General features: G+C 38.9%; 1 protein-coding gene across 1 annotated transcript in view; it reads right to left on the bottom strand.

Moving 5' to 3' along the window:
- Positions 1-20,156, bottom strand: part of ZDHHC17 (zDHHC palmitoyltransferase 17) — a 66,061-nt gene extending 45,905 nt beyond the window's left edge. Inside the window, exons 1-2 of the mRNA XM_084206840.1 lie at positions 20,080-20,156; positions 3,693-3,796 (exon numbers count right to left, since the gene is read on the bottom strand). Coding sequence (XP_084062966.1) covers positions 3,693-3,796; positions 20,080-20,142 — 167 coding nt within the window. The 5' untranslated portion in view covers positions 20,143-20,156. The remainder of the gene's footprint in view (positions 1-3,692; positions 3,797-20,079) is intronic.
- Between the last annotated feature and the right edge of the window lie 2,365 nt (positions 20,157-22,521).

Here is a 22,521-nt window from a genome sequence, read left to right as displayed (position 1 = left end):
ACCCTATGACTGATGAGAAATAGTAATGAAAAAAGCATGTATCTGACAATTTTTTTCCTTGACAAGATTCAACATAATTTATATTTTATGCTGCACTATTTCACAATGCACACAACTTCATTTTGAATGATCTCATTGAATAAAACTTAACAGAAAAGTTCATCTTGAGATAATGAAATTATAATACTTGAGCTCAAGGAATCAATCTTCCAGATGTCACAAAAGCACTTATTAATACCATTAATGTTTAATATCCATGTTCATAATGGTCATTTAACTTCTTTCAACAAAGCTGGAATTTGATCAAACTCGCTACAAGCCGAAAGTGTCTATTCGCTCTCAAGAGAACAGAAGAACACAATGCAAGGATTAATGTCTCTCAGATTTTGTTCTCCTAGTGACAGCTCACCACATGCTTCTCTACATGAGCACCTGAGCTACTTCTCAGTTTCTCAGCTTACAAGATTTAAAACAAAACAAAGGCAGCAACTTTGTCAAGTTAACATAGGACACTTCCCAAGACATCATATTAAAAGTTATGACTGCTGCCTTGGATGACAGATGGCTACTGCTGCCAGACCATAGAAATAAATGTACCCAACGTATCACCATTAAATTTCACTTTTAAAACGCTTGGGTTTTTTAACCAAGATTCTATTCCCTCCCTGGAGGTCCCGTGAGAACTCTGAATATAACAGTGGAACAAAACCAAAGGCAAGCATGGATGATTTTTTTACTATTCTTCTGAAAATAGTTTTTCAAATAGAGATGAGTGGCCTGCTTCTGCTTTCAGAAGCAGTGGAGATTTTCTATGAATCAAACAATTTTGCTATAACCAAATATAAAATGGCAAAAAATTACACACACATTCTAACATCTGCAACATGAACTTTTAAAGGTATCTAGATGCTCTTGGACATGTTTACAACAAAGTCCGTGAAAAGCATTCTTTGCATGAATAGGTACTAAAGCCAAACACTACAATTTTTACTCCAGCAAAAGTTTCTGCAAAATGAAAACCAGAGACTGACTCTTTTTGATACAAAATATGCCTAGGGCCCCAGGTCTTTGTGAGAACTTACGAGGAGCATAATGGATAAAAAATACAAATGCCAACAGACTCTTTTCAATGAGCCTAACCACTGCTTCCTGTATGAAATCTTAATGCGATCAGTAACTCTTACCATATGAGCGTGTTAATTTGCATCCAATCTGCAGATTAAGATGATAAAAAAATTAATCAGTTCAGTAAAATATGAAGAAACATACAAATACTTATGGAAGAATGTGAGGAGTTTGCAAGCTGTTATTTTTCCTTGCTGAGAAACAAAATTGAGCACAGTATTTTACTGGCATTGTTTTATTTCTGTGTAGTGTCAATAAAAACATGTCAAAATAGAATTCTAAACTCAAAGAGCATATATGAAATAGAGATGAGTTTTACATGTTTTCATCCCATTTTCTCACCATCATCTTTAAGATTTAAGGAACAATGCTCTCAATTTTCATGTATGTTGGAACAATAACATAACTAATTATTTTTTCCAGGAGAAATTGGACTTGGAGAAAAAAACCCATCCAAGCCGAGAGACTGAAATAATTCTTATTATATTTTGCTACATCTTGCTTGAACTTACAGACCTGCTTGGAGGAAGAGTTCTAGGAGACTGATGAGTGGCCCCTTTAAAAAAAAATGTTGTGGCATCTTTCTTACATTACCACTGAACTAAAAAGTAAGGAAAAATCAACAGATATTTTAATCTCAGTGAATATTAGTAATTGAGGCCAAAGGGTAAACAATAAGATCACCTGTTTTCCTACATGGATGTGATAGGCTATGCTTCTACAAATGCAAATAGCTACATCATTTTAGTAGGAAAAGTGTAAAGAACACTGAATTAATATAGCAGCAGCATTATTTATTTTACTCTAAATCTTATGATACTTGGTGGGCTTATTTTTCTACCTGAAAATTTCAGAGGTATTTCCTTTTATGACAGACATCTTCTATAACGTGGCCCTCAAAACCTAGTAAATGCTTAAATAAAGGTGTGCCTGAGGACACAGCCTCAAGCTGCACCAGGGGAAGTTTAGGCTACACATAGGAAATAAATTCTTCACAGAAAGAGTGCTTCAGCATTGGAATGGGCTGCACAGGGAGGTGGTTGAGTCACCTGGAAGCATTTAAAAAACACTTGATGAAGCACTCAGTGCCATGGTTTAGCTGATAATGTAATGTTGGGTCACAGGTTGGACTTGATTTCAAAGATCTTTTCCAACCTAGTTTATTCTGTGATTCTGTGAATTCTAGCCAGGGAAGTGCTGCCTGGATACCACAACCTGATCATGTTGGCAATCCCCCTTCCCTGCAATAATAACCATTAGGACTACAATATGAAACTGCAGTCCTTGTGGTGAGATGTCAACTCAGAGCTGCTGGTTTCTGTGTGAAGAGAGCAGAAAAGAAGTGTAACAACTCAGCTGAAAACACACATCAGCCTGAATCTGAGGGTTAAGAGGGACGAAGATATTTTAGGTTTTCAAACATGCAATGAGTGTACAAGAATAAAAGTAGGTAACTTGTAAAACCACTTCTGCTGTCAAACACGCTTCCATACTTTTATAAGAAGCAGCTAGTTTGATATTGTGCCAATACTTTAACTTCTAAAAATACCCTAATGTGAGTATTATAGGTTGCAGTGCTACTATTAAGTATTTAGAGCAACAATAGCAGAGTCAGACATCTGTTTCAGGAACCTAAACTCCTTACAGCTCAAAACAAAAAGTGAAGGAAAGTACATACTTCCTATGCCTAAACTGGGCCTGTGTCACATGAGGAGCTGCAAAGCTGCTTCCAGTTCAGACAGGGTTTTTGAAGAAAAAAAAAAATGGAAGAAAAATCTTCTCTTAAGTAGAAAAAGGCAAATGGCTCTGCAAGATACATAATGATTTAAGCATACAACATAATAATAAAAATCTTACAGAACTATCTCAGCTCATTGAAGAAGAGTGATGGTGGTGATGGCATCTGAATGGCAAACAGCAGCAAACTAAAAACAGTGTTGTAACAACTTTCTGGAAAGTCTTGTAAATTAGTGTCTGCTAATGGACTGTGGAACAAACAAATTTGTATAATATGTCTGCATAAAAAGAATAATTAAATATGCACTCAGTTTACTCCTACAGTCCTCCTTCAGTACTAAACATCATTATAGTGCAAGGATTTCAAACTGCCAGGGCTTCATAGCTCCTCGAAGTTTCTGGCAATGCAGCTCCTCTATGCACTGCCTGTCCCTGGTCCTTGCAGCAGTCATTTGACTCCTCTTCTTCCAGATCCCCCCCAATCCACTCTTTTATACCATTTGTTCTTATTGGTTATAGGTGTGGCCTGTTAAGATCAGGCCTGCTTCTAATCTTTAGTAATTGGTCCAGCTGCAACTCATTGGGGGATAAGATTACCTTCTGTACCACCTTCATTTACCCACACTGTATCCCCCTACACAATTCCTCCCATATTTTTTATACAATGATCCCCAAATTGGTCATAACAGTAATTTTGTAGAGCTTACTTCTGAAATCTTCCACTATTGGACTAAAAAATACAGTTTATCTTCTACTTTACACAAATAAAACAACCTGTTTTACTGTTTCTGATACAGACAGACAAATCTAACAGTCAAAAATAAACTTACTGTGTGGCTTTGACAATGTCCCAAGTGCTGTAATCATCAATGTGGCTTTTCCTTCCAAGAGATTCACTGTATCCATGGTTGTAATGGCTTTGAGGTTTTATTTCCTAAAAAAGACAAACTTGCTTTTAGAACACCCAAATCCACAAGTTTGGAGAAAAAAAAATATATGAGCAAAACTAAAAGCAGCACACAATGTATTACAAAGCCACCTAAATATAAGAGTGGTACATTTCTACATTTTGGAAAGCAGGCCACCATATCCCCCAGTATACTTTTCAAAAACTTTACAAAAAACACAACTTGCAATCACAGAGTTCTGCGAAATCCTACACTTTTTTCCTACTTGTGTTTTTACAGAAGGCAAACAAAAACTATGAACAAATTTCTTTAAGTAGTATGGGGTTTGGGTTTTTATTTTTTGGTTTGCTTTACTTTGCTTTTAGAAAGGCAACATAACATACGTAGAAAAGCTATTTGCCACAAACTGACAAAGTCTCACTCTGTTATTACAAATAAATGTTGCATTTCAAACAGCAGAAGTTTTCTGTGGATGTTTAAGCAGTGGGTCTCAAAAGTAAATGGCACGTTCTTCGGCAGATACAGCTTTCTGACTTCATTCTGTTGATAAAGGGCAACACTTCCAGGCTCAGTGCTTCACTTGGTGGAATCTATATTCAAACACTATTAACATATCACTAGGACAGAAACACACAGGTTTTTTTTTCAGACAAACGAAAGCTCAGCAAGCTGAAATTGAACAATTAATTTTATACATCTTCTGGACAATTTTATGTGTTGCAGATGCTATAGCCTATCACTTCTGTGCATCAGCCATGCAATTCAGCATAGCTACATAAAAAAGCATGAAAACTGCAACATGGGTGAAAAAGCAAAAAAGGAAAAGGAGCAACTCCTCTACAAGTTCTAAAAATGCATTTCAGTTGATTTCATTAAAATGTATTGTTTACTTTCAGTTTTCCCCAACATATACTTCCATTAGAAGAATTTTTATCTTTTATCTATACCTGAAAAAACTTTTAAACACCTTATGAAAGGTGTTTTAATTAAAACAGTTCCAACTTCCACTTAGTCACTGAAATGAGCAATCAACTTGTTCATTATTATTCTACACAGATTTTAATTTTTTTAAAAAAAATATAATACATGATAATATATACAATACAATAAAATATAATACAATATAAAATGATCATGTAGTGCACCTAACCTTAACAAGGATTCATGGTCACAAATCTCCACTACTACCTCTCCCTAAAGCTGTATGTTGCCCGGTTAGCTCAACTGACTAAGAGATGTATTACAGCTAGGGAGAGTTCCAATTGCCAGTAGGAACAGGCCTTCCTACGTCTCATGTTCTCTCAGCTGGGCAGTAATTTCTGCAAAAGAAGATGTTGGGCACAATGAGAAATAACTTCACACTGTGCCCAGTTGTGGCTAGTGAACCAAAGTGTTTTCTTGCTTCCTGGGGAATTACCCAGCTCTCCATTGAATGGATGGGAGTTTAAGTGAACTGCCCTCTAACCCTCAGATGTTAGTCACCTTGGCTGCTATTTTAAAATAACTATTTCTACTCTAAAATTATTACATACATTATTTCGTTTAACAAGGCTAGAAAAAAATTAAGTCTGAAACCCACATTTTAAGTATTTCTAGATTTCTACATGCAGAAGTACCACTTAGGCAGAAGTCTAAAAACTTTGGATATCAGTTATAACTTCAGAGTAAACTACCAAGAAATGAGTCTAGTTGCGAATATGAAAACTCTCAATATTTATGTAAAAACTGAGTAACTTCAGTTGAGCATGTCTGTATTCATTACATACACTATGCCTATTCCAGACAGGAGGAAAACAAATCCAAGTAAGAATTTCTAATGCATTGAGTAAATTTTGTTGCATTAAATTAATACAGTAATTTATAGTTTAAAAATTATGAAATTTTATACACTAAAAAAAATCTTTCAAGAATTTGAAGCATTTGGAATTTTAAAACCAGAACACAATTAACACTGATGACTAGTGCAGCAAGTCTTCATTTTCAAAATAGACTTATTCTTATGTATGACTTTCCTTCGAAGAAACAAATTTTTCCATATCACACAGTACCTAAGTGATCAGCAGATGATTTTTTTTTAACCACAATATTATTCTGCAGCATTTCATCTTTCTTTCCTAGTGTGAAAAATTACCTATATGAACCAAATAAACATTGCCAGCTCAGCAGGAAGGTTGCTTTGTTGCCATCTCTACAGGAGAGACAACCTAAAAATGTAACAGGGCATCTGCTGTCATCCAAATCTTACTTTACAACCAATCCTCTTACAATTCAGAAACATAGCTTTGCTTTGTATCTGAAAAAGGCAACAGCTTAACCAAACCTTTTTTTTCTCCCAGCTATTAGATAAGCCAGAGACAAGATAATTCACTGAGAGAGCTGAGTTCATATTTTACATTTAGGAATAGTTGAAACAATTCCTAAAATCCCCAAAGTTTTATGAACATCATTTCCTCCAAAATAATTTTTCTATATCATAGTGTAAACTGTGGAAAAAAGGATGATTTTAGATAAGACTATGCAAACACTGACCACTTTGGAAGTAAATTTTTAAAAGTAAATCCCAGAAAAGCACATAAAATGTGAATACTCCGCCAATATAGTCAATTCTCTGCGGCCTGGACACAGATTCCCAATCTTAGACTTGAAATTTATTACTCATTATTATCTATGCAACCTGACAGTCACAGGCTGGCTCACAGTAGCATGCTGGCTACTTCAAGTGCCATTCTATGGGGGTAACTCTTACCTGGCACTATGAGTGCCTAGTTTTATGCCTGTAACCTGCACAGTAACCTCTAGGTTCCTAAGTCAAAAAACTATCAGGAATCAGGAGAAAAGAAAACCTAGATTTTGTGAATTACAGTAATCCTTGATTCACCTGGTGATAGGTGATTTGGACCAAGGCAGTGCAAATAATGCTGTCACACACCACGCTTGGTTAACAAGGCAAAAATGAAAGAAGCAAGGTAGCAGGTAGGAACTGAAAACAATTGTTTCAGGGTTCTGAAATTTCTGTGCAGCACTAGGATACCTGAATATAAATGCAGAAGAGTAGTTTTTCCTAATTATTCTAGAAAGAATGATTTCTAAAGAAAAAACCAAAGACTAAGAGAATGCAACCTAGGCTCACGTCACTAACTGGGCAAGTTACCAATAACAGGAAAACAACTGACAGCCTGAAGTAGGAAACCTTTAGAAGACCTGCAGCGAGTGAATGTAAACCAGCTATCTGCTCAAGGGGGCACATTCCCCATTTCTAAATGTTTAGCATAGTGGTTTAAAAGACTGTCATTTCAAAACCAGTCAATATTACACACAATCTCTTAATATGCACTACCACAGACAATAGTTTCAGCAGATACACACTCAGGCACTTCTCTAACTGGACAGCAGGCTGCCTGAACAAAGCTCCCTGTGCCCAGGCTCACACAGCCTGCTCAGCCCCAGCAAGACCAACTGCAGTGGTACTACACAGAGGGGAATTACCCCAGCGTGATTCATTTTGCATTGGCACCCAAACTAGAAAGAAATTACACCTAAGGCATTTACACAGTATCTCATTTCAAAGTTAACAAAAAAATAGTTACACACAAAATAGAGATTGCTTCCTCCAATTTGCTGGACAGAAGAGAAAGCTCAACTTTTAAATTCTACAATGATCGAGATTACATGCCTCCCACTATAAGAGGAACAGAAATAAGCATAAAAAACTGAAAACTGATGAGTACAGGCTTTTAAGTTCCCACTTAAAAGAATCAACCTCCCCTAAATTCATACACCCGCACACAAATTTTAGGAATGTACTTTAAATTCTTGAAACTACTCTGACTTTTTAAAACATATGATTGATAATAAAGTAGCAACATAACATTTTGAGCCTAGAGTATAAACTGCATTAACAAATGGCTTCAACAACATTTCATAAGTGTTAAAATATTTTCCCTTGTTTGATGAAAATATTTATTCCAAGGAAATTTAATTTTTCAATGGTGATCCACTGTTAAAAAAACATCAACAGCCAGTTAAAAGATGGAAACCTAATTGAAACCCAAGTGCACTTGTTTTTTGCTATTCTGATCTTTTGTGACAATGGTTCTTCCCAGCTGAGTCATGAAAACCAGTAAGAAGGTAGGAGAGCAGAGACCTGATGTCACTGATTTAAAACAGGCAAGTTGCAAACACTAGATTTCTGGTTGTTCCATCTGTTTCAAGGAGCCATTTTCAAGCAGGACTCGAGCCAAAATTGTTACCTTTGCTAAAAGAGAAAGGTCATTCCTCTGCCCACTCTTTGCTCTTGCTTCCATGTTCCTGCTGCCTAACTAAAGCCAACTTTGGTACCTGGAGCTGTGGTCACACCACGCCCACTCCTCTCATGGCAGGAAAGGGGCAGGGGGGATCAACACAAAACAGAAAAAAACCTCAATCTTTTAGTAGGACAGCAAGCTGAATCTGTTTGTCCTGCGAGAACACAGAGCCACTGACAGAGGGAAAGCAAGCCAACAGAAGGTAGCAGGAACATTTCTGCACCTGCTAATTGTTAATTTGACTAAGTAATCACGGACAACTCACTTCAGTTTTTAAATAACCAAAAAGTTGGGCTGACCGGTTGAAAAAATGATTCTGCTTAGAAATTGCTAGAGTTGGCTGGTATGGAAGGTTGCAAGAAAGACAAATTTTGCTCATCTGTAAGAATGATATTTGGTTGCCCCATTCCTACCAAGGATCACTTCTTCTAGATGAGCTTCCCACTTGAGTGACTATCCTTTGACAAGGCCCTAATCACTCATGTGCATCTGTGACAATTTTGTCATTATTCATTAGTCACAAAATGTGCAGACTGCTTGCACAGATGCACTAGTAACACAATGTAGAAAAAAAACCTCAAAAGAGAATAATGCTTTTAAAACAACAATGAAGACATGTTTTGGTAAAAAAAGAAACAACAGAAAAAAGCAAATCTCCTCTGGAAAACAGGACCAGTAAGATGGGGAAAGAGAAGATAATGCAAAATATGAAATATCACTCCAAAGGAAAAAGTATGAAGCACTAGGGAGAGGAAGGGGGAAAGTGTTTATTCTTGGAAGCTCTGCTAATATCAGCATTCCCAATCAGTCCTCCTCATAACCAAATGCATAAGTAAAGTTACACTCATTTCCCCTCAATACTCAAGTTCTTAATAGTTTCCAATAAAAAAGTCTAAATGAAACAAGCTTATGAAGGATTTTGAGAATAGTATTTACAGAAAAAAATAAGTAGTAATGCATGAAAGAATAAGATGACCCAGACTGAATTATTCTGAGATGGCAATTTCATAATTCACAATTATACATAGCAGGAGGATATGAATAGGTCAATATGCCTGCTTGGACATAAGGAAGGGAGGAAAGAACTGCTGCTTACAGCTGCCGCACATGGCTCTGGGAGGCACTAACAGATGGCTAGGACTGCTTTTCCTTTAACATTATGCAATGTTGCTGCAAGGAAGAGATACCATGATCAAAATCAGACACTCAAATTCTGAATGGTGATCAAGATCATTGAAACTTAAAGAGAAAATACTAACAGGTTTCAAAATATAAACTAGAAATAGAAGTACTACCTTCCATTAAATGTTGCATACTATTGCATCTGTTTCTTAATAGAAACAAAATAATTTCTTCTTTAATTGATGACTACACTATTTTCATATCTGGCTATAGTCAGAGAATCATAATCAAATTGGATGTGACTGCAACTGTTTCAGGGAAGCTAAATAATAATCCTCATGCATGTGTGTTACAGACTCCAGCAGGGACTACTGGAGGTTAGTATTGAAGAATTCCTTCCCCCATATCTGTGTGTTCAGTTTCCCTGTACTTCATTTACTACAGTATAGTGGTTTATAGTTTTCTCTCCCAGTTTTCCTCGTGCTTTTAAAAAGCTGCAAGAATCTATGCAGACAAATTTATATATAGTTATTTGCATATTTTAAACACCCACATTCATTTATATACACAAAGACTAGTCACTCATGAACAGTAATAGAAAAAAGCTCCCAAAATAAACAAGCAAATTGATCAAAAGAGAGATACTGCTGGTATTTTAGTATTTTTAATGAAAGATCCTCTTCTAAAGATCCTCTTTCTTCCCCTACCCCTTCAGCTAACTCTGCAACTCACAAAGTTCCACAAACAGAGGCTAAAATTTGTTAGTATTAGAGAGAACCACAAAGAATCACCATCACAGGCATAAGAAGAGTAGCTTTTTCTTCTCTAGAAACCAGTTTCTCCGAACATTTATTGCTGCAACAGTTTGTCATCGAGTGAGAACAGCCTGATTCTTCTCATATTCACACAAACACCTAGCCCAGAAAGTTAAGTATTCTCTAGGGCTATGTAGGTTCATAACTTTGAGGAGCCAGAATGTTGAGCAGCTATGAGCTGTTAGATAGCATGGATGGGGATGATACATATACACCCTCAGTTTAACACATACTAGAAAATTTCCACCTAAACCAGACTATGTTCTCCATGGGAAAAAAAATACCACTTGTTTTATTAACTGATCAAATTATGTATTTTAAAAAATAGTTCAGTGCTTGGCTTGCAAATATATACCAGCAGACTTGCCTTACTTTGTTCCTTAACCATTCTTAATCTTTAACAAGGATTCTCCCTGCCCCTATTACAGCACTGAATTACACAAAATGAGTATGACATGATAAAATAAGCTTCCATTCAATGGTATTTCTGTTCCTTTTTTCCATTACTTTTTACAGTTTACTGCATTTTGTGAAGTCTGTTCAGCTTACTTCCTATAATTTTGGTCTAATTGCACAATTTCTTGACTAAAAGAAGAGATGCATTTATGAAAAGCCTTTGAGAAGCTAATTTTAGAATACATAAACAATGGAAATAAATCTTTGCCTAATACTCAATCTTTTTTTAATCACTATATAGTTTAAGTAGACAATGCTTTCTTTAAAAAGTGGTGAAATAGATTGAGAAAAGCCTCACCTCAAACACCATAAAGCAGTCCTTTTACTGCTACAGACTTCCACCCACATGCAAGTCAGGCATCACAGAGAGACCATAATCCTGCATACTCTCCAACATAGATCTAATTTTTTACATAATGAGTTAGAGATGCTCAACTAGAGCCCTTAATCCAACCACTCTATGCAGAGGTCAGAGCCCATGTGATTTAAAGCACAGCTATAATAATACGTTTTGTTTCTTCAAAACAAGAACCCATAACCAATCAACTGTTTTCCAATATTTTCCTTGAAGATGTTGCTAAATTCAACAGTGTTATACTTTAGGAAGCCATAGCTTCATGAGTAACCTTTTCAAGAGGCTTTGTATTTGCACACAAAGCAAGCACTATTTAAATGAGATACATTTATTAGCATTTGTAATGGTTGAAAAACTTAAAATGCTATGGTGTAAAGCTCACTAAAAAGCTTTTGTTTAGTCAGCAACTTACATTAACATGTACATTTATCTTTTTGGCTCTCTTTTCAAGCAGTGTTGCATTATGTTCTTAGCCAAAAATCTCAGGACTTTGGCAAAAATGAAAGCATGCTTTTTCCAAGTGTTTTACACAGGTCTAGGTCTCACAATACACAAAAAAAAAATCTCTGAAAGACCAAGCATTAAGAGTCAGTCATGAAATTAGTGTAAAACCATTTACATATTTCACTCTTTTAAAGTGCTAAACTTCAAAAATGCACCCAAGTATGTGTCTAGCCCAACACGGATACTCAGTTACTTGGAGAAAAAACAGCCCTCTTTTTCAAATTAACAGAAAAAGATATTCTTAAAAATCTTTTTCAAAGGTAAATGTTTTTTCCCATCAAGAATTAGATCACCAGCAAGTGCACACAACAGAACGAGCAGTCAGCCTAGTTACAGATGCCCTTTTCTCCAGGGCAGACACAGAGAAAAAAGTTAGCACAAGTTGTGCTCAACCCTTATAAAAAATTTCAGTTCACCATTCCCATCTCAACTTTTTAGCAGCCCATGGAGCTTCTCATCAAACAGCCAGTGGAACAAACTCCCATTCCCACTTATAATAAATAGAGGCTGGTTAACCCACCACAACTAAGAAGTGCATGAAAGGTGTTTCTAGTCATGCTAACAGACAATCTTCTGCAGCAAATGAGACAGCTCAGTGAATCCATGGTCTAACACTGCAGAAGGGTCTTGTTCTCTCCAACTCCTCACTTTCCAAACCAGGACTGCCAGCTCACCATCTACCTTCTGTCAGTGTTTTACTGCACTTGACCCTTCCATGAGTAGGCTTAGTGAACTGGCAGAAAGTTATTCACAGCAGTTTTTTTACTGGATGCATTTTCTACTGATTTACTTCCCTGAAGTGGCTCATCCTGGGACCCAAGAAGCACCACTGGCATATGAGTGCAGCTGGAAGCACCTGAATCACAATCAGATGAAGACAAGCTAAAAGTGATCTGCAATGAGGCAGGTGATCACACTCCTGGCCGTGGCTGCACCTTCTCCATTACCTCTTACCCATTCTCACAACAGCACAGCAAAGGTGACAGATCAGGTCACAGACTCACCAAGCAAGTACCACCCCAAGTTACCTACTGGCCAAGAGCTCACCGCAAGAAGGGTGAGGAGCTGTGTTTGGGTTCCACAATGGCTTGAGACCAGCTTAAACTCAATCATAAAAATCACATCCTTCAGAGCCAGCAATGCAAGTGTTCTCAGAGTACGCTCTGATGTCCTCCCTCTCTTGCTACTGCGCTCCCTCCTTCTTGAGTCATCTTCTGATCTTGAGCAGCTTTCCAAGCTCTGACCACAGCATTCCCACTACCCTCCACTTTTGGCACCTCCTCCCTTACAGAGAGAATCAAGGAAACACTTCTACATATCTCAGGGCATCCTGCAAGTGTAGGAAGAAATTGCTAGATCTCCAAATTGCACAATTGTAGTCTAATGATACACCGCATACTGGATGTGGCAAGCCCAAGGCTTCAATTCAGCCAGACTTCCTTTGACTTCAGAAGAAGTTCTCTACTTCGCTCCACAGTCTCATTTGTAATATACCCCAGTGTGTATCTCAACTACAAGGATACCATGAATGTCAAATCTTTATCTCATACTGTCTTTGAAAAGCCACAGAGGACAGTGTGCATGCTGAAATATCACTTACTGAGGCTGCTCCTACCTAAACATGTCAGTACCAATGGCCACATGTTTCAGTTTTCAAGCAAACAGCAAACAAACATTTTCCTCCTTAATTCTGTAAATTTTCTTCCACATTCATAGTCTTATTACTTTTCTAAGCAAACAGGCAAACACAGTGAAAAAAGTACTGTTAAAAGATTAGTCTTCTGTGAAATCTGAGAGAAATAAGGCCTGTGCTTAATGAGTAAAAGCAAATTGAATCAACACAAATTTGGATCAAACCAGACATTTATCTCTTATGCATTAAGAGGGCCTGTCTCAAAACAAATTTTTAAATTTCAAATCATTTAGTGCCCAAATCAGAAAAAAAAAATAGCTAGTTGAAAACTAGTTTAAGTGTTTTACCGGATGCCCAAGAAGCCACAATTTTACCACTGAGAAAAAGACCAGAGTGGTGAAAAACTGCACCATTTACAAAGGCCACTGTAACAAAACAACTGTAAAAAAAATCTTATAAGAATTGCAAGTGAAGCATTGGCAATGATGATGACCAATAAGAAAAATATGAAAAAACAAAAATGCTAGCAAAAGGATACAATACCTCCCTATCCCTAGAAGGGCAAGCACCATCCTAGCAATAAAAGAAATTAACAAAAGTGTCAAGATTACAAAGTAAGAATGATAGAACTGTCAATAAAAACACAAACCCACAAAATATGAAAATGTTTGGTAAGTGCAGAACAAAAAGAAAATTTAAATTGCCCCAATGAAATGCTTTCTATAGAACAACAAGTATTAAACTTCTGTAAATTACAGGTTGTTTGGGTCAACCATATAGGCCAAAAGATGTGAATACTGTTATTCAATATGGCAGAAGAAACTCCTGCAGTCTGGATACAAAATGACATGGGTTATAAACAGTTACCATTTTAAGTTATTGCTGCCTTTTCTAGGTTTTGATATAAAACTGAAAAAAAAAAGGAAATACTAATACAGCAGACTACAAAGACTAGTACCACGGCTTCACAGGAAATCAAACCTGTCACTTTCTTTGGATAAATTAGTAGCAATGGTCAAACACAGTTAATGTCCAAAGTGTGTGGGTTAGTAGTGTTTGATATTTTGATTAAGAAATTAGAATACAATGAAAGTTAATGTGGTCTGTCTTACATGTATTAAAAGCTACAGGTGAGCAAGCTTTATTCTTAGGATTTATTTTGTAACTTTTACCTACTCTCCTAGTTAAGGAATATGCTCCAAAAAAACCTCGTGTTGTTTTTTTCAGTAGCTCCCATTTTTAAGCCCCCAGAGAAGTGTCAATATGAAAACATTAAGCATCCTTCAGAGGCTGTACCTTGACCCATCCTATTTCATCACTGCAACCCAGAAGTAAACAACAGTTAGAGATAACTCTTACTGGGAATTTACTGGGAGGGGATGGTGGGGAGTGTGTGGAGAGAGAAAAAGGGGAACAACTAATACTCTCTTTTTGATACAACTTAGGGAATGTTGGGACAGGACAAAATTAGGGTTTTTAAAATACTGACAAAAGCCAAGTCCTATCTAAAATAAGGAGCTATCCTAGAAACTACCTTGAAGGGATGGTCATTATCAGAGTACAAGTTTCCAGTGTGACTCAGCTCCCAACAAGACCAGTACAAATCTATCTATGGGGAATGATGAGCAGGAATCATAGGATGGCCTTAGTTGGAAGGGACCTTTAAGCCTATCTAGGTCAACCCCTCTGCAAGGACAGAGGGCAAGGACACCTGTCACAAGAGCTCAGAGCCCCATCCAGTCTGGCCTTGAAGACTTCCAGGGATGGGTCATCCAGAGGGTGCTTACTGCCACAGCCAGAATACTGCACTGCTCTCAAGTTCCTGCAATAGTTACTGCACTGATAGCAAAGCCATCAAAACACTGAAAGAACAAATGAACACAAGAGACTCAAAAGGGTCAGGAGGACTGCAGACCATAAGAGTAGTGTAGGGATCTGATAATCATCAGCATATTAAATAGATACAGACAGACCTATATTTGGACAGGTATCTTGCAAGATGTAATGAACAGAAATAAATTAAATTCAGGCTAGAAACATGTTTAAGTCTTAAACAGACTAATTAAATTTGAGGGCAACTTTCCCAGTTACGCAATATGACCTATTAACATAGGATTTTATTTTCTTTTTTACTTTATAATTAGCACTCTGGCAATAAAAATAATTAGTTAAAAAAACCTTCAGCCTGTGATATAAGGTTGGATTAGATCTGCAGTCCCCTCCATACTCAGCCTCTGAAGCTAACCAAGATTCACCAAGTAAGGCTCAACCTTCAATATCAAGCATGCTAATTTGTCTGAGACTTCACAGTTCTGTTGTCCTTTCTAAGCAGTATATTAAGTGATACCTGATCATTGAATGAGCTCACAAATGCAAGACTAGTCTCTGGAGTGATCCTGACTAAACAACACAGTAAGTTCTGGATCTGTACAGGACAATTAAAAACAATCTGCACTGCAGGACAACCCCAACAATATCTACAGAACTCCATAGAGAATAGAGCTGGATGGTAAAGTCAGGCCTTTCACAGAAATTTTGAAGAGAAAAAATTAGAGCAAAGCTCACAGTAGGTTTACTTCTTTTCTTCAAATCACCAAGAAGGAATGTAAGTATATATGCTTCTAACTTCCTTGGTAGTTACAAATTGAGCCACAAGGAGAGAAACAAAATAAGAATGATGGCTTCCATCTGGAAAAATTCCTGTCAAACAGAGGCTATAACTGTTAACATTGCTTTTCAACTTTGCAGGAAGATTGTTCTTGGACAAGATTTTTTTAATGCCAAGAGGAATCTGTAATAAACAATAACTTCTATCTTTCTCAAATATATCCCACACCACCTGATAGTAGTAAATACACTACACTCAAGTAGCAAACCAGATCTTCCTTCCCAGTAATAGCTCTTACCATTTAGGAAGAGATGCAGCTCTCAACAGCTGCAATATCTTTGGCAGTTAGGGCCATACTAGACACATATCTGGAATATTTTTCAAATGCAAAGGAGCGTTACAAGCAAAATCCATTTTCTAAGATTCTTCTCCCTCCCCACCCCTTGAATTTCAGAATAAAACATCCAAACCTATCATCACCTACCACAGAAGAGTCAGGAATTCACTCTTATTTAGAAGAGCCAAGGAATTTGAAGTCATGTCTGTTGGCCTATTAAAATAATTTAATCAGAGGACAACAAACCCAATCAGCATGAACAGCATTCCCATAGCAGGGCTACACTGTATAAAAGGAAGCAGAACTTGCTATTCTGTCACCAGAAACCTAAACACTGGAGGAAGGAAACAAACCAGGAGGGAGGGACTATTTAGTCCAGTGTTAGCCTGCCATTGCAGGGTGCTCTGCTTTCCTCTTAATGAAGCTACCATATCACACTGTGGGTCAACCACCACCATGTCTATCCGAGACCTACCCCCATGGGGCTCCCTTTGGTTGACCATGCATTCCCCACCCTGCTGAGAATTCCTAAGAATTCATGTATATGAATTACAGTCACTCCAACACAGTCTACACTCCTCTATATTCACATATTTGACACACCACTCAGTTATCCATTTGTGGAATTAAAAAACTTGCATTTGGTCTATAGAGAGATCCTTGAACTCCAGCTGAAAGCATCAAGAGCTGGATAATCCACTACTGCCCTCCTTCCTTCACTACAATGATTACTCGCCCTCCACGTTTACCACTTGTGCTTTTCAATTTGATCCCATTCAACTTCACTTTCCAGTCACTGGATCTTGTTAAGCATAAACTGAATAAAGCACTTGATTTCAGTAGGAAAATATTCACATATGGGAAAAAAAGATACCACTCACTTTTTCAGATAATGTGAACAGGGCTTTTGCAGGCCTTTTACCTACCATAAGGCATTATTAAAATAATTTTTAATTCTTTCCCATACTCTTCACTATTTAATATTTTTTAAAGACAAAACTTCATCATGACCATTGCCACATGTTCAGCCAAAAATAATTTCCTTGTTCTTATACATTTTTAAACAAAGCATTATACTGAGAACTTCTGCTGAACTGCTTGTTCATATTTGTATCCTATCAGTCAATAACTTTTGGGATACAATCCCATGCATATGCTTCTTATCTTCAGGGCACTACTTTGAATATAGCTGCTCTAAAGTGTGCCTTGCTAATATTTTAGCATAATTTCACATGAATTCTAGATGGTTTTCTACAGTTCTATCCTCCCTGCTTCGCACCCATCCATCTTGTTTGTCTGCAAATTTTATTATTGACAATTTTGATATTGCATCCAAATCATTAAAGAAAAAAATCTGAGTCTAGTAGACTAACTCCTGCAAGACTTTTAGGAACAATGACATTCAGGAATAATCCTAACACTATTACCAAGATGGATCAGTTAGCCAGAAGTTCTCCAAGCATTTATCACATACTATAGGATCCTCCTACAAGTATCACATGTGCAATTAATATTATTTGTTGTACTTCACCACAAAAATTATCTTCAGAAGCTTTGTTGTTCCACTGGCAATCTTACAGCTAGAAAAATGGGATCGACCCTCTCACACTACACTGAACTTGTTATAAGGCAGAATAAATATCATTGGAAAGAAGAGTCTATTACTTGAGTCCAGCTTGCGTTCATGAGGGAGGGAGCAAGGGAGGCCCAAGAGCTCAGCACGGTACCACACAAAGCCCTCAAAAGCACTCCCACCATAAATTGCCTAAAGCACTCACATTTCCATTTATTTCTACCTCTTCTTACCGAAATTACTGAATCTTTCACAAATAAATAAATAAACAGATCTCCCAGCATGATAGTATTTAAGTAATTTTCACTATTCCTTCAAAGCTCTTTCCTACAACACTGATATTGTATTCATGGCATTTCATGGCAAAATGCAAAGCCTTAGAGCCCAGATAAAAACAAACACATCCCTTAAAAAAAAAAAAAATCAAACAAACAAAAAACCTGCAAAAACTTCAAACAATTTGAAAGTAATCCAAATTAGTCAATACAAAAAGAAGTAAGAAGCAAAAGTCTCGTTAGAAAAGGCACACAAAAATACCTGAAAAAGATACCAAAAATAAACAACAGCACCATGAAGCAAAAAAAAGAAAAAAAAGTTAAGATTTTGACAGTCCTATAAAAAGCATCAGTTTTAAATGTACACAAATGTTGAAACTGATTATATGCTCTAACGTCACTACTTACATAAGGACATGGTGCTATTTTCTTAAAAAGTGGAAATCACCATGTATCAGGGCCCCTGACCTTCAAAACCGACTGAACACATGCACTCTGTTATTCAGTGGGCAGGTCTGTGACAGCCCAGCTCTGCTATGGCACACAATCAGTAAGTTTGTAAAAGAGCGTTTCTGGAGTGTCTGTTAACAGCCAGACACTGATGTCTCATCACCAACATGAAAAACATCCTTCTCTTTTAAAGTTTATCTGTACAAAGACTTCAGGGAATACAGAAACACTCACTGAAATCCATGTAGACACTATCTTGTGAGTAAGATCTAGTCAGACACTCAGCATTTCTGGAAAAATCGAATAAAACTCCCTCCAAACTAGTGATGTTTACTGTGTATTAAAAGATTCCAGTTGATGTTACAGCACATAACACATATTAACTTCCATTCTCATCTTTTGTGCAGACATTCAACTTTATGCATCAAAGGAACAATATAAAATTCTACCAGATTAACCAGCTAGACTACAAATTTAAATTGAGATATTTTCGTTTGCTATACAGTAAGTACTCCAAGTTAACAAACACTAGTCTTCAATCTTTAAAACACAATGAATTTCTGACAAGCTGTACATGCTTTTTATTCCACTTTCCAATCTTAGACTGCCTATTTAAAGTTTCCACAAGTTAAGAACACTTTCTTTCAAAGAACATCAACATCCTACAGTCTGGATCACTACTGAAAAGTTGTGTCACTTCTGAAAATCATCAGACACTGCTACCGAGGGTACTGCAGTTAATCTGACTCCAGTTAGGCGGCAAAAACGTGTAGCAACAGTCTACACACATCCCTTAAAATAAAATCCCCAAAAAACAAACAAACCAAAACCACAAAAAAACCCCCAACGAACAAAAAAATGGAGACATGCACTTGGGGTTTATTGATAGCTAATCACCTTTCAGAACAGAGTGGTCTAGTCTAAAGTCATGAGCATAGTTTAGAGAGGCAGACCAGGTAAGGTACACGATCACATACAAAGGCCTATATAGCCCCTTCAGTCATCAAATAAACTAACAGTCATTTAAGATACGGTTTAAGGAAAAGATACCATCTGTTTAGCAAAAACTGGAGCCTGACATGTGCACTTATCTGTTTTGTAGGCTGAAAAATCAATTCTTACAGTCCTTAATGTATCAGGTGACAAGTCCAAATGTAAAAGCTTTTCTAAACTATTTAAAATACCTTTCAAAACAATCATACTAGTCCTCAAGAATACACACATGCTGCTGACAAAGGTGGGCGGCACAAAAGAAGGTAAAAGAAAATGGCATGAAACGACCTCTGCATGTTACCTGTAAACATTCCTCCCACCGTCAACACACTGGAAAAAAACAGACCGCTTGCTCTCTAGATAAGCCCACGCCACACAGGGAGCGCTGGGCTGGATGGGGCCAGCCCCGACCTGCGGGTGAGCCGCAGTCCAGGGCCATCAAACCCAAGGGGAAACACTTATTCCTCCGAGCCGCTTCCCCCGGGCAGCCGGGCCGGGCCGGGCCGGGCTCCGAGCGCGGCCGCTCAGGGGCCGGTGCGGCGGCACCACCCGGGGCGCCTCTGCCCCCGCCGCTGCTTCGCCCCCCGGCTCGGGGGCGGGCGGGACTCCGGGCGCACGGAGGACCGGCGGCGGACCTTGCACCGCTCCCCGCCACCCGCACCGCCTCCCCGGCCCGGCACGGCCCGGCCCTGCCCACCCCGGCCCGCCGCCGCCGCGCACACCCAGGCCGGCGGCGGGGGGCGGCGGCGCCGCACCTCCCGCCCTCCGTGCACCCCGCCCGCCCGCCAAGCCCCGCTCCCCCCCGCCCCACGGCGGGACGCCGTCCCGGCCGCGCCCCGAGCCCCGCTCCCGCGCCCCGCTCCCTCCGGGCGGGCCGCTCGCACCTCCGGGTGCAGGATGGGGACGCAGCCCGCCTCCTTCTCGTACTCCTCCAGCGGCGCCGCCATCTTCCTGCGAGCCCCGCGCCCGCTGCATGCCGGGTAGTGCGCGTGCCCGCCGCGCCCCCGCGCGCCGCCGCTTCCTCCGGCGGCCCGGGCGGGAGGGACGGAGCGGAGCGCGGCGGGTTGAGGGTACGGGTAGGTATGGGTGTGCAAATGTACAGATATATACACGGACAGCGTGTGTCGTGTGGGGTGTACAGATACACACGGACAGCGTGTGTCATGTGGGGTGTACGGATACACACAGCGTGTGTCATGTGGGGTGTACATATGTACACACGGACAGCGTGTATCCTGTGGGGTGTACAGATACACACAGCATGTGTCGTGTGGGCTATACATATATACACGGAGAGCGTGTGTCATGTGGGGTGTACATATGTACACAGACAGCGTGTGTCATGTGGGGTGTACATATGTACACAGCGTGTGTCCTGTGGGGTGTACATATATACACACAGACAGCGTGTATCCTGTGGGGTGTACAGATACACACAGCGTGTGTCATGTGGGGTGTACATATATACACACAGACAGCGTGTGTCCTGTAGGGTGTACAGATACACACAGCGTGTGTCATGTGGGGTGTACATATGTACACAGACAGCGTGTGTCCTGTGGGGTGTACAGATACACACAGCGTGTGTCGTGTGGGGTGTACATATATACACACAGACAGCGTGTGTCCTGTAGGGTGTACAGATACACACAGCGTGTGTCGTGTGGGGTGTACATATACACACAGCATGTGTCATGTGGGGTGTACATATATACACACAGACAGTGTGTGTCATGTGGGGTGTACATATATACACGGACGGCATGTGTCGTGTGGGGTGTACAGATACACACGAACAGCATTTGTCCTGTTGGGTGTACATATATACACGGACAACACGTGTCCTGTGGGGTGTACAGATACACACACACAGAATGTGTTGTGTATGGTATACATATACACACACACATAACGTGTGTCATGTATGGTACCTGCGGGTGTGTGCGTGCACCCCTGTGTCTGCGGTGATACTGGTACCAGTTCTCGTGGAATCGATATTCATCATAGCGCAGGTTTGCGGAGGTGCCCCTAATAAGGAGTGGGGTTCATCACAAGTTGGAACATGAGCGAAAAGAGAGCCCTTCACCTTCTGCCTTTAATGGAGATTTGGTTCCATACTAAGCAGTGTCTGTCCATTTTTTGTTGGGAGTTACCTTCATGCCTGCTGGAGTAGCAGAGAGAGCATGGGAAGAAAGCAAGAAGGTTTTAATTAGGTTTTTGCTCACAGCTGCAGGAATGTTTGAAACCCCCCAGCAGTCCTGAGGACTCCCTGAGGAAGGAATTGCTTCCAGCCATTTGTGCCCTACTGGGCCGGTGGTTCCTCACATCCCGGCCATATGGCTGTGGTTTTGGGGACAAGTTGCAAAATAGCTCTGTATAGCTGGTCATTTCTAGTCTCACATGCTGAGTAATGTGCATACAGCCAAGATCAGGAATCCTAAAACACTTTATTTATTTTTTTTTAAATAAATTAGGTTTTAATCAAAAATGGCTTTGCAATTACAAAATGCTATTGCTGGTTTGACTACTGCTCTATATTGCTATATCTATGGTGCTCTCATTTGCCTTTGTGAGAAAGGGACCTTTGGATAATACATTTTGTTGTAGTATAATATGTTAAGCTCATAAGCCTCAAACCCTACAATGATATTCTCTTCATTACTCTTTCCTATCTCATGCAAAATGTAACAGAGAAGCACTAATAAAATCTGACTGCAGCATTATTAAAATGTTAAACCATAAATGTCTTTTTTTTAAATGTATTTAAATTCAAAATTGTGAAGAAGAATGACATTAGATTTAGAAAGCGGGGGTGTGAAGCAGGTCTCAAAGCACATATTTGAAACCATAAGGGCTGAAGTGCTAAAAGAGCAGAACAAGACACTGAGTATACAGGAGAGGATCTTTTTTTAACTGTCTATATTATTAAATGTACTAGGGCTTAGATATAATTTGCAATTTGATTTGCATGAGGAAGAGGGTTTTCAACCCCCTACAACCTCCAAAAATAGAAATCCTATTAATCATGACAGTTCATCACTCCTATTTATAATAAAAGCAAGGGTGATAAAATAACTAAAAATCTTTATAGTATTTTTACTATTCAGATTATTTTTCCTTAGAACTCTGAAGAAGTTATGCTTTGTCCCGTAGCTCTGAACTGGATTGTAAACAAATACTCTGACATCTTGTCTAGGTATTTATAGCCTGTTCTTCATAGATCTATACATTTGCAAACCAATTCTGTTCCCAGATATTTCTGTACAGAGAATTTTTGCTGTTTGAACTGGGGCCTGATCTGTGAGTATAGTTCATGTGCAGCCTAT

This window comes from Fringilla coelebs (genome assembly GCF_963513975.1).
Source record: "Fringilla coelebs genome assembly, chromosome: 5".
In the NCBI taxonomy this organism is placed as follows: Eukaryota; Metazoa; Chordata; class Aves; order Passeriformes; family Fringillidae; genus Fringilla; species Fringilla coelebs.
This window is presented reverse-complemented; position numbering and strand designations above follow the sequence as displayed.